The following is a 16,968-nucleotide window of genomic DNA, read 5'->3' on the forward strand; positions in this document are numbered from 1 at the left end:
ATTGAACAGCTAAGCTAATTTAAAAGCATTTAAAATTTTCACAGTTAAGTAAATCAAAAAACTTTAATAACTCATATACTTTAATAAAGTCTTATATATATATATATATATATATATATATATATATATATATATATATATATATATATATATATATATATATATATATATAAGAGCTGACATGTAAAGGAAAGGAAAGAAATGTAAAGATGCTGCATACTACCTTTAGAGCGATTTTGCTAAGAATTTAGAAAAAAGAGAGAAAAAACTTAAAAATATCTTATATATCAAAAAATAACTCCTGATGTTAAAAGAGTATATATATAATTGGCATATTCATTCATTCCCTTTAGAGAATCTTAAGAGTAATGAGAACTTGGTAAATCTGGTCAAAATAAACTGTTAAAGTCGCATGTTATCACCTGCAAACATAGATATTTTTCATCATCGATGACCATAAGTGATTTCATATTAAAAAGATGGTTAAGAAGTTTTCTGCTTCTTTTCTTTGGTTTTATTTGTTGGTTTCACGACCAATTTTTGATTAATTTACACCGAATTTAAGACCCAATTTTCTCTGATCCTTTTTCGATTTTTGAAAAGTCTCTTTAGTTTGGTATTTTTTTCTCTGGTCAAAGATATCAGACGATGCTTTCTATTAAAAATAGACTAACCAGTCTTAAAGTATCATAGATTGTATTTCGAGTTATTTCTTCTTTTTTGAAAAGATTTACGATTTCACTATTTTTATATTAGGGTTTTTTAAAAAAAAAATTTCGAGACGTTTTCGAAAAGATTCTCGTTCTGATGCATTTAACCTCCTTTTAAATAAGATATATATTTCATAGATTTTTTTATATATGCAAACCACATTATTGTTTAATTTGCAAGGAAAATTAAAACTTGTTCGATAGCTTATGCATTACCCGTTATGTTATCCTTATCATATCTTAAAGCAAAGTAATTGTGTACTGTTTTTCCTGTGGAACTGGTAATCCTTGACTTTTAGAAACTAGAGTGTTGATAGTGGCATGAATAATATTTCTCTGTATTTTTGTTATAATCGTGCATCACAAACAGATTTACAACATTCTGAGTTAATATAGAAATGTGGATTAGTCAATCAACCACAGATGGCTTTTTTAAAATTATCACGAAAATTGTGCGTATTATATATTGAATTTATTACTAAATATTGCACAACCTGTACTGGGAGTCGAAATTTGCTGATTTAATAGTCCCCAAAGCGGTAACTTTTTGCAGCAAACGTAAAACAGAAAAAAGGTCACTGGAATTTGTGGTATTTCTTGAGCTCTTATATCAATCAGCTTTTTACATTTGGCCGTTTTTTTTCTAGAAAATGAGCATTTATGAGGTAAATTTTTCTTCTCCGTGAGAAAATACATATAAATCATCATCAACGTTTGGAAATAAAATTAAATGCGAACTCGCGTTACGGAGACCTGTATTCATTTTGAAAAATTACTTAAGAGTTTTTTTTGTAAGTATACAATATTTAAAATATTTAAAAGTTATTTAAATGATTATTATTTAAAAAGAATTTATTAAACAAGGGAAAAAATTTTCAAATTCATATTCGGAAGAACGAAATTTGAAAATTCATGTTCGGAAAATAAAAAGAAATTTGAAAATTGTTTCCCTCACTATAATTTTTACATTTCGAAATTGCAATCTCGAAAATTGCAATTTGGAAAGTGCAATCTTCACAACCCTGTAAAACAGAAACCTATACACACGATTTATAGAATTGAGTCGATATGTTATTTAAATATATATTAGGTATAACGCAAGACATCATCAAATGTCTATAAAATATGTTAAATTTACAAGAAAATAATCAAGAATTTTTTTTCTTTTGTGGATTTTCTTTAATGATCGACGATTTTCCGTTAAAAAAAATTAATAGAAAACTGAAGCATTAGAATTTATAAGTAACATGTTACATATTCATTCCAACTTCATGCTGGAAAGAAGGATTGGACATGTGCAAAAGGTGCAGTTGAGAAGCATCCTCAAGTGTGTTCTGCAACATTACTGTTGTACTATGGTCAACTTCAACATTTGTTTCACTACTCTCCTGGTCAGCATCATTTTCACTTACATGTGTCATTTCATTACTCTGAATTGAAATATCCTCATCTGATATGACTTCTTTTGATCGTTTGCTCTGTAAATTGTGAAACAATCCATCTTCATTGCTGCTTTCTCTTTTCATTTTTTTGTCAGAATTCAATTTAGTATCTGATTTCATTAAGCGTTGTGGTTGATACTTTCGTAAGTCATCCTCAATATTTATACCAAGGCTCATTTTTACAGCCAAAACATGTGAGCACAGTCCACTCCTGTTATCCTGACATGAGCAAGAAACTTTAGGAAACAAACTAACTTCATAATAAGTGACTGGATTAGCTTTCACAGTAAATGTCTGTTGCTTGCTATTTAACTCAATAGCACCGGCTTTTAATATCTGAGTAGCTGCAGCTTGTAAATTCATTTTAATTTCAGAGTTTTCAGAGTCATCTTTTAAAATCCCTTCTGCTACCAACACTTGTTTGTTTTGAATATAAAATAAAATTTGATCAGGTGGACAGGAAGGTGCACTGTTATTAAGATCTTCCATGCTTTTTTGAAGTGCTTGAAATTCAGCTCGCATAGTATAAGGACCAACTCCACAAAAACTTTTAGAAATCTCACTTGACAACCAACGCTGCAATAAACAAAGAGATAACACTGTTGACTGAACTGGTGAGCTTCCAGATACCTTGAGCTGCCGAATGACTATTTCCATACCCTCATTACTTTTATCAGTAACCCCTGTATATGGATTGTATACATTCCACCTTTCAAGTGCCCATCTACCTAATCTGTCATTAACTACCTCATGAATTTCTTTCATGTAATATTCCTCAAAAAAGTCATGCCAGCGAGTTTTGCATTCAACAAGTGCTTCTTCATAAAGTTCCTTAGATCTCCTTGAGAAGAGTTGGCGTAAATCTTCTATATAAACAGTAACTTCTTGCTGACTTGCACCATTGGCATACAACCACGCTTTTGTATTTGCTATAACATCTTTCCATGAAAACAGTGTATGCATGTTAGGGAAAACAGTGCTAATAGCAGAAAATTTATTAGGATCCAAATTTAAAACAACTGGATTGGAGCTTCCAACTATACTTGGCACCATTTGTGATAAAATTCGACATAACTCTTGATGAGCAAGCCCACAAGCTTTTTCATGAATTACAAAATGAGATGGAATTGTTGGACGTTCTAAAAAAGCAGGATGGGTAAATAAGAAAGAAGAGACAATATAATCACCAAGTTCATAAGAATTGCTGTATGAAAATAAAGGTCTAGGTTCTTGATTTAATCCCAATAAATTCTCAAGATCATCAGAGATCTCTTTTGAACCAAAGACAATAATCAAATCAGGAAAATGAGAAATCAACTTAACATAAGAATCTAAGCCATATGCTATTCGATGAAGTTCAAGAAAATCTTCTTTTGATAAAATGCATTTCTTTTGCTGTTTTGGTTTAACAGCTCGATGAACAGTCATTTTTTTATCATCATATCTTGAATATTGATGTTCACCAGAAACAACAGACTTATCTACATTTTTAAAATCTTTTTTGGAGTCACGTGTTGCAGCTATTGTATGATCACCAAAATAATGCACAACAACAGGAACTCTTTCACGCTCGTCATTTATTAACTGATAGACATTCTTATGAAACTTTGAAACTTTTCCATTACTCATATATGCAGCATAATATCTCTTTTGGACTGTAGGATTTTTACCAGGTACAAGCTTTGGTCCATAATGACACCATCTATAGCCATCATTTTTCCAGGAATCTATAATTAGATATAGCCATATATACATATAGTAGTAGTAGTAGTAGTAGTAGTAGTAGTAGTAGTAGTAGTAGTAGTAGTAGTAGTAGTAGTAGTAGTAGTAGTAGTAGTAGTAGTAGTAGCAGTAGTAGTAGCAGTAGTATTAGTAGTAGCAGAAGTAGTAGTAGCAGTAGTAGAAATAGTAGTAGTAGTAGTAGTAGAAGTAGTAGTAGCAGTATTAATAATAAATTTGACTGTGTAGAACTCACCTTCTCCGTTTAAAGGAATCAGTAAGAAAGTATCACCGCCTTTAGGGTTCTCAGGAACTTTATGTATAACTTTATGCTGATCAGTGTTATTTAATATTTCTATGGCTGTCTCAAGTTTTAAAGTTTGATTACACCGAAGAATAACAGGATCACCATCCACTGAGGACGTTGTACTACAATTATCCAGCTGTTTATGGTCACTCGAAAGCGCCGCCATCGTTCACTTAACAGAACAGACGATTGTGAAAAAGAAAGTCCACAGACCCAGATTCTATATGAATACGCTTAAGTTTTTTCAGATATTAAAGAAACAAGGAGTCGACCCTATAAAAAATTCAGAATTTTGGAGGAGCGTATGTGATTACACCGAAAACCAACGTAAAATCTAAAATCTGGCGTACGTATGCTATTTACAAAATACGTTCGTATAACAAAACTGACGTAGACATAGATATCATAGTTAATCCAAATATGATCCCTAGGGAATACGTAAAAATGTGAACTGAAGTGATGCAATATAGATTTTTGAATGAAATTTTTTTGCACCAATTTAGCTTTGTAAAACCGCAACTTAATTAAGAAATAACAAGACTCTTTTTGTTATTGATTTTTAAGAATTATATGGTAAAAGTTTGTCATCTTGGAAGTACAAAGAAATAGTTGTAAGACACCTAAGAAAAGCTCGAAAGTTTAATCTTGATCTCTGATAATATTTATAAACTAAGAATTTTTCATGATAACAAGTAAAACTTGCGTTTTACTTGCTATCACGAAAACCCAAAATTCTTAATTAACAAATATCATCAGAACAACAGCTTTTAAATGATTGTGTGCCCATCAACGCTAGAAATGTTAATATATAGATAAGCTTTAAAATAAAAAAATAAAAAAAAGGAATCATTCAATAGTGTAAATGTAAACAATTAGGGTTTGTTTTTCTTAGTTTGTCAGTAAGAGAATCTTCCAACTGATCAACGGAGCTTCTTGGAGCCCGTAATGCTTCAGAAACATTTTGGCAATGGCGTCATCATTGTATTGTCTCTCTTTAATCTGTAAAAAGTGTAAAAAGTGCAATTTGATTTTCTTGTCTTTCAATTAAATGTTAGCTTAGTTATTAATAATCAAGAGATATTTTGTTTTTTGGATAAATTTATTTTTAAAAATTATCCACAAGTTCTACAAATTATATTGCAGAACTCTTAAAACTGACATTTATGCAGTAAAAACAAAAGAATATGACTAAATCATATTAGTTGCCGGGGTTTTGTACATGCTAAAAAAACTTAAATTTACAAAAAAGCATAAAAAATTTTTGATTTCAGCCTAAATTTACGCAAAAAAGTATTTATTGGCTCAACCACAGCTTAAGAAACTACGAGTTATTAAAAAATATGTCAGTCCTCTAATTTAAATTATCGTAGATTAATGAGCTTTGTTAAAAGAACAACGTGAAAAAGGAAGAAGCACACTCGACGGCCAGAGAGGACTTAAGTGACAATAATCCAATCCCAAAATGAATAATTGCATTTTAGTGATTAACTAAGGTGATTAATTAATCATAATTATAAGGGTCTGGCAAATTATTAATGAGTTGTTTGCAAATAGCAATATAATTTTGAATATGAGTTTAAAAACTCTAAAACAATTAAAACTTCTCATTTAAAATATTCATTATTTGATTTTACAAATTGAATAATTTAAAAAGCATATCTATTTTTGTTTATGCTCATTATTGAATCTTAATCAACGGAGAATTGTTTCAAATTTCATATCCAAACTTTATTTTCATATTCAAAGAGTTAATTTTGAAAAAATCCCTCAACGCAAAAAAGGTCCACGCTCAACGGATTTGGATACCTGTGTTAAGGCAAAACTATCCATTAGCACTTATTGTTTTTACACCTCTTGCAAATCCAGATTTGGAAGGGGCCTATCGTAATTTTACAGGCCAACAAGGAAATGTTTCCCAATTTTTTGATAACGCTGATATTTGAACACAAGAAATTATCACCAGTTGAGTCATGCTACAGGCCACTCTTTTTCGGAGTATTGCTAGAAAAGATGTTGAATAATAATTCAACAATTGTCAAGAGTTTTTTTCAAACGAGGGACAGAGCTTTTGCTGGTTTTTCCATGTTATCTTTCCTTGCATATGAGAAGAATGCAGAAAAGCGCAACCCACATCGCCCCCCCCCTCCCCCTTGGCTGTACCTATCTGTGCATCTGGTGTGAATATCCCAAATCCCATTTCCATGATCCAAAAAATAGGAAGAAGAATGCTAACGTATTTAAAAAAAAAAGGGGCTTTACGAGTTATTAATAAGTTATTTGCTGAACTACCGAAAGTTTCCCCTAAAGTTCCTGACAGGTGGAAAAACTTGGACTTGCACAACCAAAGTTGAACTTTGGAGAACTTATGAAAATATATGTAAACGGCTGTTTGATCGCTCTTCCAAGCTGGAAGACATATTTGAAGACATATCAAATTACTTGATGAAGTCAGTTCCTCTTGTTTTGGAGAAGAGCTCGCACCTCCTGACTTTATGGAGCTGATTAAAACATTTAGGTATTTGATGTTTAACGAAGTCACTGCTGTACATGCGATCTTACAGCATTAGTCACAGGGATATTTAGCTTCGAAGTTGTTCTATATCTCTTCCAGGACGTGGAATCTGGCCAGGGAAAATTTAGTGAACAAGCCTCAATATATCTCTATAACAAGAAAAATAAATGTAAGATTGAGTACACTAGTTTACCATCAACATTACGGTCAAGTGCCGCATTCAATTGCAATCCCAGTGCCAATTTTTATTCAACTACTCTTTTCTTAAAAATCATGTTTACGATGATGAACTTAGTAATGATCTAGGTTTTGAGTTCATAAAAAATCTGATCAGAGTGAGATGATAGCATGCACGGGATTTGGAATTGTCAAAAAAGACGCGGTTGATATCTCTTGGAACTTCTAACATCAAGACTTAGTTGGAAAAACTTTCAAATACATCTTACAATTGATTTACATGAAAAAAAATTTATTTATGAAGCACTTTCGAAGTGACAGTGGATTTACGAAGATTAAAAGTTAACTGAAGTGTTCTCATTTCCAGAATGACAATATATATAGCAGTCCCAACTAGGAGTTTATTTTTGTAACGTTAAACTTACTTCATCCATCGGACTCAAACAATACAAATTTGCTCTTATCGCTCTACAGCAATTTATTTTACTGGTGTCCAAATCAAGATATTTTTTTGAAAATTCAATTTAGACTGAGTGATTCTTCAAGGATATTAACGAACTTTTTGAAGGACGTTGTTACAATTCAAAAAATCAGCAGAGCGCAAATGACACTTGACAATCCTAACATGAATATCAAATGATACCAATCATGGATTCTCATTTAACATTTGAATTAGAATTTCATTTGATTTACTGTCAACTTTCACGAAACAGGGAAATTTTGACATACGAAATAGAGAAACAACTTTGACACACAAAATAGGGCAACAACTTTGCTTCATGACTGATTTTGCTTTATTGCATCAACGATGAGCTTTTGAATGCGTTGACAGATTCGTTGACTGTTTTTTAAAAGAATGGGAATTTAAAATGTAGTTTCTAGAGGAATTCCACTATCATCTCTTTTATTTTGCGTGGGAAGACTTTTAAAGACCCTCATTTTTAATAAGGTTGTTAAGATTTTTATCGATTCTTTGTTTGATTAGGATGTGTTAATAGGCCGTATTTTTATAAAAAGTTATCAAAATTGATCAAGTAATTTTACTATTGAAGAATAAATTTTTACTGCATTTTAATATCGTTGAGTTTACAGTAAATGAGATAAAAAAGAAGTTAGAAGCAGTCAGAATTAAATAAAGTTTAATATTTTTTATAGGTATTTCCTTTATTATTTAATCTGATTGGTTATTTAAGTTAAATACAATCAGCCTGTATAGCAGCTACGTTAGACTTCTAAACAATCAGCAAATTGAGTGTGTAGAAACTATTTCTACACACTCAATTTGCTGATTGTTTAGAAGTATTTCTGATTGTTTAGAAGTATAGTGTTGATTGTTTAGAAGTAAGTGCTAATTGTTTAGAAGTATAGCTGATTGTTTAGAATAAAAAAGTTTGCCTGTTAAAAAAGTATTCAAAATGGTACCTTCAACCGGGGTAATTTCGGTCGCTGGGGTAACTTTGGTAAATTGTTGATTTTTTTAAAATTCCTAAAATTTAACAAAGATAACTTATATTTTAATTTTGTAAGAGATACCAACAATATATATTAACTATTATATCAACAATTTATATCAACAATTTTGGCATATTAACAGTTTTTGTGAATATAGCACAATTACTTCGTAAACTACATTGACATTATTTTGTCGTTTTTTGACATTTCTGATACATTTATTGAACATTTGGATTCTTAGCCGGTGAAAATGTCGAGGAAATATAAGCGAAAGCCTGGTTCAAGAGCATATGCAACTACATACAGTCAAGAAACGTTGTCCAATGCAATGAAAGAATGTTTAACTGGAAGAATGAGCGTAATAAAGGCTAGTCAACAGTTTGGAATATATGCTACCCATTTACTTCAACCGCTGGACGTTGCTGTTTTTCGTCCGCTAAAGATAGAATGGTGCAAGATACTTGAAAATTGGCGAAGGGAATCGCGCATCAACGAACCAATAGCGAAAAATCAGTTCCCCGGTCTTTTTGCTCTACTGCAACGTCAATTGAAAAGCGATAATTTGAGATCTGACTTCAAGGCTAGTAGAATATTTTCCTTCGATAAAGAAATGGTCATGAAGCTATAGCAAGTCTATTAGTGAAAAATTGTGGACAAGATGGGAATGAAGCTATAGCAGGTCTATTAGTGAAATATTGTGGACAAGATGGGAAAACAAAGCGTACCAGAGGAAAAAAGATCACACCGCAAGATCTGGTGACTAACACAACTCCTACCACATCAAAGAACAACAATAGCACCAAGAATAACAAGAAAAGGGCAAGAGTTGAATAAGTATCATCATCCTCAGATGACGATGATGACCTACTAGAAAATGACTTTTAATGACTTGCACAATAACACGGAGCAGTCGCAAAATTTTTTGTTCATTTAAATGTTTTTTTTCATGTTTCTTTAAGTGTTTAAGGATTGATGATTTTTTAAAACTCCAAAAAGTGACCAATGTTACCCCATAGCAGGGATATTATTGATCAAACATGATAAAAACCTAGGGTAACATTGGTCACTTTTCGGCGTTTAAAAATAAATATTTTTAACAAAAAAGTTAAAAAAATAAATATAGAGGCCTATAGCCAAGACTTATAATGTTATTACCGCAAGAGAAAACTGTAAAAAAATTAATAAGATTCAGAGATATTTAAGAAAAACTGCCGAAACTGACCAAAGTTACCCCGGTTGACGGTACTCTTTTATTTGTGCAAACCTCAAATCCACAACAGAATGCTTTGAAATTTTGATTAAGGCATTGGGAGATGTTCTTTTTTTATTTTTGAGCTATAGCTCAAAAAGAAGGTTTCAATTATTTTTTCAAAAATTTTTTTTTTAACAATTTTCTAATTCTACAAAGTTATCCTTTTTTCATGACATATTTTTTTCATTCGACCTCCTCATAGTATCAAAGCTTTTAAACTCCTAAATAAATTATATTTCAGAAAAAATAGAACATAGATACTTACTTCTAAAAGAATTATACTGACACTGATACTTTACCGGTTCTCTCAAAGACAAAAACATGGAATATTTTTTTATTTTAAAATTTGTTTATTTAAAAAATAGGTTGAAGAGACAAAATCAAATATTTTTAATTTCTCATGTTATAGTTCAGAAATATTAACATTTCACCATGAGCTCCTGTTAAGCTATTTCTTTTTGCAGTATATACATTTCCACCAATACTAAAAAGTCTTTCTCTCTCCACAGAAGACGGTGGGCAGCTTAAATACTTTTAAGAAAGCTTTGCTAATAGTGGCATTTTAGTTTTCTGTGATTTCCACCACAAAAAAAGATTGCTATCTTTGTCAATAAGGTCTTCATTTGAGTAGAGTTTAATTTCGTTTAATAAAGTTTCATTTGAAATTAAAGTTTGTGGTTGGCAGATTTTTTTAGAATTAAATCCTACAAGTTCTTCAAAGCAATTGTCAAAACCTATTTCTACTATATCTTTGTATTAATTTAGTACTGTACCATTATTTGCATATTCTGAGTCAATATTTTCAATGTCACAAGCTCCAGACCGATCATTTTCAGTAACTTTGATGTTTTTTTATATTTTCATGGGTTTTAATAAGTTGAATGGTTATGTTCTCAATACTTGTTTTAGCAGCTGAGAAGGTTTCATTTTTGAACATTTTTAATTTGAATCTACACTGTTAAAAAAATATCGCGCTTTCTACGGAAAATTTCCGGCAGCTACGATGACAAAACTTCCCGTTATTTTACGGAAAAACCCATCACATGTAAACGGAAGTTTCTGTAAATAAACGGATATTTCCGTTTAAATACAATGGGTTTTTTCCGTTTATTTCCGTTAAATAACGGGAGGTTTTGTCATCGTAACTGCCGGAAGTTTTCCGCATATAAACTGAAATTTCCGTTGAAAATCAATGCGTTTTCCCCGTTAAACAACAGAAAGGTTGTGGCAACTCAACTGCCGTATAGTTTTCGTAAATGAAAGGAATGTTGTTCATATGAAAATTTAAAAAGTGAACATTTTAAATGTAAAATAGATTGAATGTTATCGAAAATATTATCTGAAACAAATCATTTTTGATTTACAATAAAATATTAAATTTTCCGTGATTAAATAATCAATTTGTAAATAAACAACTTCAAAAAAAAAAAAATTAAAATTTTAATAAAGTATTAGCACATAATAATGTAATTATATTACATAATCCTATATACATTTACAGTGGGGTGCAAAAAAAAAGCCACACTCAATTTTTTAATAAAAAAAAAGCAATAAAAAATGTCTTAAACTCATATAATGAAAGTAATATAAGACAATTTTGATAGAAAGGCTTTTGATATTATTGTATATTACATATAATAAAAAGAAATTAGGATTTGTGAAGTATTTTTCAAGTTTTAGTTGTATTAGTATTTAATTGGCCACACTTTATTTTTTATGACTTCTGCGCATCTAGAAGGCATAATGTCTAAAAGTCTTTTTACTAAGTCATTTGGCAAAGCATTCCATCCAACAAGAAGAGTTTGGAACAGTTCATCTTCATTTGTTGCCCTACAATCTTTCAATTTTTTATCCAATATAGACCATAGGTTTTCAATTGGATTTAAATCAGGAGACTGTGCTGGCCAAGACATAACTGGTATCAATTTAGATTCTAGATATCTCTTATTCAACCGTGCTGTATGTTTGGGATCGTTATCCTGTTGAAAGATGTAGTCACCATTAGGAAAAAATTCTTTTATACTTGGTCCAAGTTGATTAACTAAGATTTTGTGATACAAATGCTGGTCCATGGTGTCTTTCACCCGGTAAAGTTGTCCAACTTTGTGTGCACTAAAACAACCCCACACATTGACCTTTTTGTCATGTTTAATGGTTGCGTTTCATGTTTGGGGGTTGAATTTTTCCCCAACTAATTTCCAACAGTGAAGTCGACCATTATAAAACAAGATGAAAGGAGACCCGTCGCTCCAAATAACTTTAGCCTATTGTTCACATGTCCAATCTTTGTGCTCAATGCACCACTTTAATCTTTTTTTGCGATTGATTTCACTAACAAATGGTTTTTTTATTTGCTTTCCAGAAAAAAATTCACCTGATACTTTTATTCGACGAGATATTGTCCACTTTGAGATATTAGTAAGGTTCAAATCTAGTTTTATCTCACTACATGTGATTTTACGATCTTTTTTGACGGTGTTAAGAATGTAAGGATCTTCCTTTTTTGAAGTTTTAGGTTTTCTCCCTGATCCAATAGACCTTTCAGTTGTAGCATTTTGTTTATATTTCTTCACCAATTTGCTAATAGTGGAGTTTTGCCGTTTAAAACGCTTTCCATAGCTTCTATGAGACTCTCCTCGATCAGCAGCTTCAATAATTCGTCCAATTTCTATATCCGTTCGTTGTTTTGTAAAATATTAAATGTGCCCATATTATTCTGTCTTTTTAATGATTTTTGTTATATAAATATGAGTTTATATATATACATACCTCTTCTTTCCTGAATTTTTCACTGCCACATCCAATTTTTTTTGTTTTGCTTGATTATACATTTTATACTTAAAATCAAGAAAAAATGTCAGTGTGGCTTTTTTTTTGCACCCCACTGTACATAAAAATTTATTTTTATCTAATATATTTATTGGTTTCCTAAAATATAAATAAATCAACTCAAATGCAAAAAAATATAGTATTTCCTTTCTTATCCATTTCGAATCAACTAAAAATAAAAATGCATAAGTTTTTGAGTAAGGAAACATTTTAATATTTAATAAAGTAATAAATTATAAAAAAAGTTGTTACTGTATATGACTGATTTAGCGAAGGCCAATTTTTTGCCATTGTTGGTGCCAGTTTTAAATTAGATTTAAATTAAAATTAGAAAATTAGATTTTTTTATATTATTAAGTAAATAAAAATCTTTAGAACTTCTTTGAAATCAAATTCTAATAATCAATTACTAAATTTACCTACCAAATAATACAATGATTTTTTGAGCAGAAGATAAATTAAGAAAAAGTTTAAAACTCTATTTTAACTCTAATAACAATTATTTATTCTAATAAACATTTTAACAATCCAAATGTTCTTTTCTAATCTTTAATAAAAATTTATTTTGATTTATTATAAAACCATTTAAAAAATAAAAATTAAAATTTTTTATACTAAGTTATTTTACTAATTTTATATACCATTGTTATATATTATAATATAATAAAAAATGAATATTTTTGTAATAGAAAATTAATAACTCTAACCCATCTGGTCATTAATCATTGCTAAAAAAAAACTAAATTTATGAAATAACATTTCATTATTCTAAGAATGTTTAAAAATTAACTTTTTCTTGCTTAAGTTAAAAATTGTTACAAAATTAATATCTCTCTTTATTGCTATTATTTTTGCTAAACACAAAATAATTAAAAATAACTAAATTAATATCCCTGGAGTTGATAATACACCAATATATATATATATATATATATATATATATATATATATATATATATATATATATATATATATATATATATTATATACAGTGCTGGGCAAAATACTTTTTAAAAGTATTTGAAATAAAAATAAAATAGTCTACCTAAAAAGTATTTGAAATGAAAATAAAAATAAAATACAAGGAAAGTATTTCAAATAAAAATACATTATAAAACTATTTTAAATACAAAATACAAAATACTGGAATTGTAGCGACTCGAATCGTACATCACAACTTTATTGACATAATTTAACCTTTAAATCAATATTTATTGGCCTTTAAAAGTAACAGTTTTTCGAGTGTTGCATCACTAAGACAGTTCCTTCGTGGCGTCTGAATTTGTCCAGCGGTGCTAAATAACCGCTCAACAGGTGTGGATGAAGGTAAGGTCGTATTGTACCTCACAAATATGTGTTTTATAACTTCATATTTTGCCAAGATTTTAAAATCCGTACCAGAGTTGCTTAAGTACGATAAACATTCGTTGTTGACTGTTGTTTGTTCTGCAATGTTAATTTCGCTAAACGAGAAAAAATCATCACTCATGCCAATGCCACTAGCTGATTGAGTACCTGGAAGTGGGTCAGGGTCAGAAATAGTATTAGCTCTGTCCAACAACTGTTGTTGCTGAGACTTAGCTGCACGAACAAAGAGATCACGACAGAAATCTTTTTTATCACCCGGAACCCATCTCATTTTGAAGTAGGGATGCGATACTGCTGCAACTATCCTGCTGGCATTATGTTCAGAAAATGACAGATGAACCTCAAGTCTTGTTTTCAAGCTTGTAAGCATAGATTCTGCAAATTTCTTAGCATGCTTCAGTGATTTCTGCTGCAGGTCCTGCAACTTCTGCTGTACAGTGTGCAGCGTCGGAAATACATCGCCAAAGTACACATTGTCACTTTGTAACCTGTCAATGGCAACAGCAATAGGAGCCATTATCATTACATACTCTTCTAGACATTCTAACTCCTTCTTTTTGAACTTTGGTAACTTCAAAACGTCGCATATTTCTCCAAGCTTATCTTGCAACTGGAGAATGCATTTCAATGCATCATGCCGGGAGTTCCATCGTGTAGGGACTGGTATCATTATTGCCCTTGCGATAATTTTTTTCACAGCATCCGATGCCTTGGAACTTCTATGAAGCAAATTCCAAATGCTGGTACACTTGGCCAATGCAGCTCGATAAAGACGTTTGAAATTAGCATCAGAATCACATGCTTTATCTGCATCAGTAGTTGATGTGAGGCTGAGAGAGTGACTATTGCAAGCTTCATGGTGAGGCAGAACAACTTCAGTATAATCATCCGTGTCTTTGCTAACTGGTAAATTTAGGACTGCAGTCATGTCCGCTTTTTCAACATCATTGTCGGAATTTTCTGCTTCATCATCATCACCAGTTCCTGTTTCCTGAATTTGTTCTTCAGCAGTTGCAGAGATCCCTGAACCAGATGCAGTACTGCTAGTATCTACAAAATATTCTCGGAAGGCTTTGCTGAAGTTAGAGGCATTATCTGTTACTGTTGCTGTAATTTTTTCCACGTGTAACCCATAATCATTATGAATTTTTGAGATCATTGCAGCCACTGAGTCGTAAGTATGACTTCCAAAAAAACATTGACAGGAAAGAGCAACAGATATACGTGATACTGAGCATTCAGTACTAATATCAATATAGTGAGCTGTCATTCCTAAGTAGCTCTTTTGGTTCACTGACCAAATGTCAGCTGTTGTACAAACAAATGGTACTTTACTGAAGACTGTTCTTTTATCATCACGCATTTTTTGCAAACGGGCGTTTAATCGCTTGCCTAATGTTTTGCGACAAGGTATACTGACATTGCGATTGAGTCCGTGGATCAAATTTTTAAACGCCGGCTTTTCCACTGTCATCAAGGGGCGCATTTCCTTCACAACGTAGTCAGCAATAAGCCTTCATCCTGTGAAATGGATGTTTGATTTCGAGGCATAATATGTATTTGTTTCAACTTCTTAGAAGCAGGACCAGATTCGACAGAAGGTCCACCTCCAACTCCAGATTCCATCTCAGCTACCGAGCGCTTACGCTGTTTTGCAACTTAAACCTTGTGCTGCTTGTATTCCTCGATTCGCTTTTTGCCATGAGCATTCTGCAACAACAACAACAACAGTCAATCAACCGAGATTATTGCATTTATTTGTGTTATGTTGTAGCATTGCTTTATGTGTTTATCATTTTTACTGTTTAGTGCGCAATATAATATAGTGTTTTTGTAGTTATATACATACCTGAAGATGTTGAGTAAAATTAGAAGTTGCTTTCAGTGAACCACTGTAGGTTTTTTTGCCAACACATAACATACACTGTGCAATAATTTTAACACCCCCTGTAGTTTTACTTTTAGATATAATTTTGAAAAATTTTCCATCAAAGTATGGCAGGGACGGCTTGTTCACTCTCAGCATTTTCATTTTCTACAATTTCAGTCGTTTTCTACAATTTCAGTCCATTTTGAATTTTTGGTAGATTGGTTCCCTCTAATATAGTAATTAAATAACAAATTACCATTACCAAGGGTGGTCCAAGGCAGCTCAATCCAGCCAAAGAACTTTTGGATACCAAGTTTTAATTAATTTGCTGTTGGTGGAAAAGTATTTTGTATTTTGTGTTTTAAACAAAATAAAAAATAGCCTTGAAAAGTATTTGAAATAAAATTGAAAATACTAATGAATAAAACCATTTCAAATAAAAATAAAAATAATACAAAAGTATTTTAAATAGTATTTTAAATACTTTCATTTAAAATACTTTTTAAAATACTCAACACTGATTATATATATATATATATATATATATATATATATATATATATATATATATATATATATATATATATATATATATATATATATATATATATATTATAATATTTATATAAATTTTTCAGTAAATAATCGAAGAAGAAGAAGATGCAATTGTCAACTTTTATAAATATTTCTATTTCTTTTTGAAGCTAAATGTGTACCCAAATATAAGTTTGAAAAATCATCACTTATGGCGGTTTAACATGTTAAATATAACTGCAGTTATTAATAATACAACGGAAACTTCCGTATTTGAAAATTTAGCCGCAGATACGGAAAATTTCCGTACATAATGTATCTGTACATCCCATACGGGTAATTCCATGTCAAAACAACAAGTCGAGATAACCCACCATCTCAGAAATACTTGATTTTTGGCACAAATGCATTTAATACCGTCGTTAGGAATAATCAAAAATAATTTGGAGCCAATTTCATTATTTTGAGAGTTATGGGTCTTTGAAGTTTGAGATTTTTTACATTTTTTTTATTCTCCGCGCTCTTAGCAACGTCTATAGCAACACTTAAATGTTAAAGTATGCACAGTTACATTAACTATATGTTTACAAAATTTAATAGGCATAGAAACTTTTGAAGAAAGAAGTCAAAAATCATTACTTAAAGTTATTAGATCTTATATTTGAATAAAAACTTTAAGATGAAAACCGGGTTTTTATCAATAATTTTTCAGTAAACATGTATAGTTTAAGATTAATTGCAGAAAAGGTATTGATCTATTCATTTTAAATCTTTACAATAATAGTTTATATATAAA

The 16,968-nt window shown here is 30.7% G+C and overlaps 3 protein-coding genes across 3 annotated transcripts; all 3 read right to left on the bottom strand.

Annotated features, from left to right (window-relative positions):
* Positions 1-1,865: 1,865 nt before the first annotated feature.
* LOC145182112 (uncharacterized) lies at positions 1,866-4,559 on the bottom strand. The gene is made up of 2 exons (XM_080057378.2): positions 4,128-4,559; positions 1,866-3,879 (listed from the first exon to the last, which is right to left on the bottom strand). The coding sequence occupies exons 1-2, from the start codon at positions 4,342-4,344 to the stop codon at positions 1,961-1,963; spliced, it is 2,136 nt and encodes a 711-aa protein (XP_079913504.2). The 5' UTR covers positions 4,345-4,559; the 3' UTR covers positions 1,866-1,960.
* Positions 4,560-11,829: 7,270 nt separating this feature from the next.
* LOC149892140 (uncharacterized) lies at positions 11,830-12,267 on the bottom strand (the record flags this gene model as incomplete). The annotated part of the gene is made up of 1 exon (XM_090078065.1): positions 11,830-12,267. A coding segment is annotated over one exon (432 nt), but the record flags the coding sequence as incomplete, so codon positions are not given.
* A 1,177-nt stretch (positions 12,268-13,444) lies between these two features.
* Positions 13,445-15,968, bottom strand: LOC149892141 (uncharacterized). The gene is made up of 2 exons (XM_090080730.1): positions 15,618-15,968; positions 13,445-15,478 (listed from the first exon to the last, which is right to left on the bottom strand). Exon 2 carries the CDS (start codon positions 15,252-15,254, stop codon positions 13,605-13,607), a length of 1,650 nt encoding a protein of 549 aa, XP_089936856.1. The 5' UTR covers positions 15,255-15,478; positions 15,618-15,968; the 3' UTR covers positions 13,445-13,604.
* Between the last annotated feature and the right edge of the window lie 1,000 nt (positions 15,969-16,968).

The sequence above is a fragment of the Hydra viridissima genome, unplaced genomic scaffold (genome assembly GCF_058129835.1).
Source record: "Hydra viridissima isolate aposymbiotic clone 2 unplaced genomic scaffold, HvirCarnegie_v1 scaffold_2, whole genome shotgun sequence".
NCBI lineage: Eukaryota > Metazoa > Cnidaria > Hydrozoa > Anthoathecata > Hydridae > Hydra > Hydra viridissima.

What these genes read in the sequence shown, in the direction of transcription:
- LOC149892141 (XM_090080730.1), bottom strand. Translation starts at nt 15,254, where the DNA reads ATGCGCCCCTTGATGACAGTGGAAAAGCCGGCGTTTAAAAATTTGATC.
- LOC145182112 (XM_080057378.2), bottom strand. Translation starts at nt 4,344, where the DNA reads ATGGCGGCGCTTTCGAGTGACCATAAACAGCTGGATAATTGTAGTACA. An exon ending in GATTCCTTTAAACGGAGAAG is followed by an intron (nt 3,880 to 4,127) that starts GTGAGTTCTACA and finishes ATCTAATTATAG; the next exon opens with ATTCCTGGAAAAATGATGGC.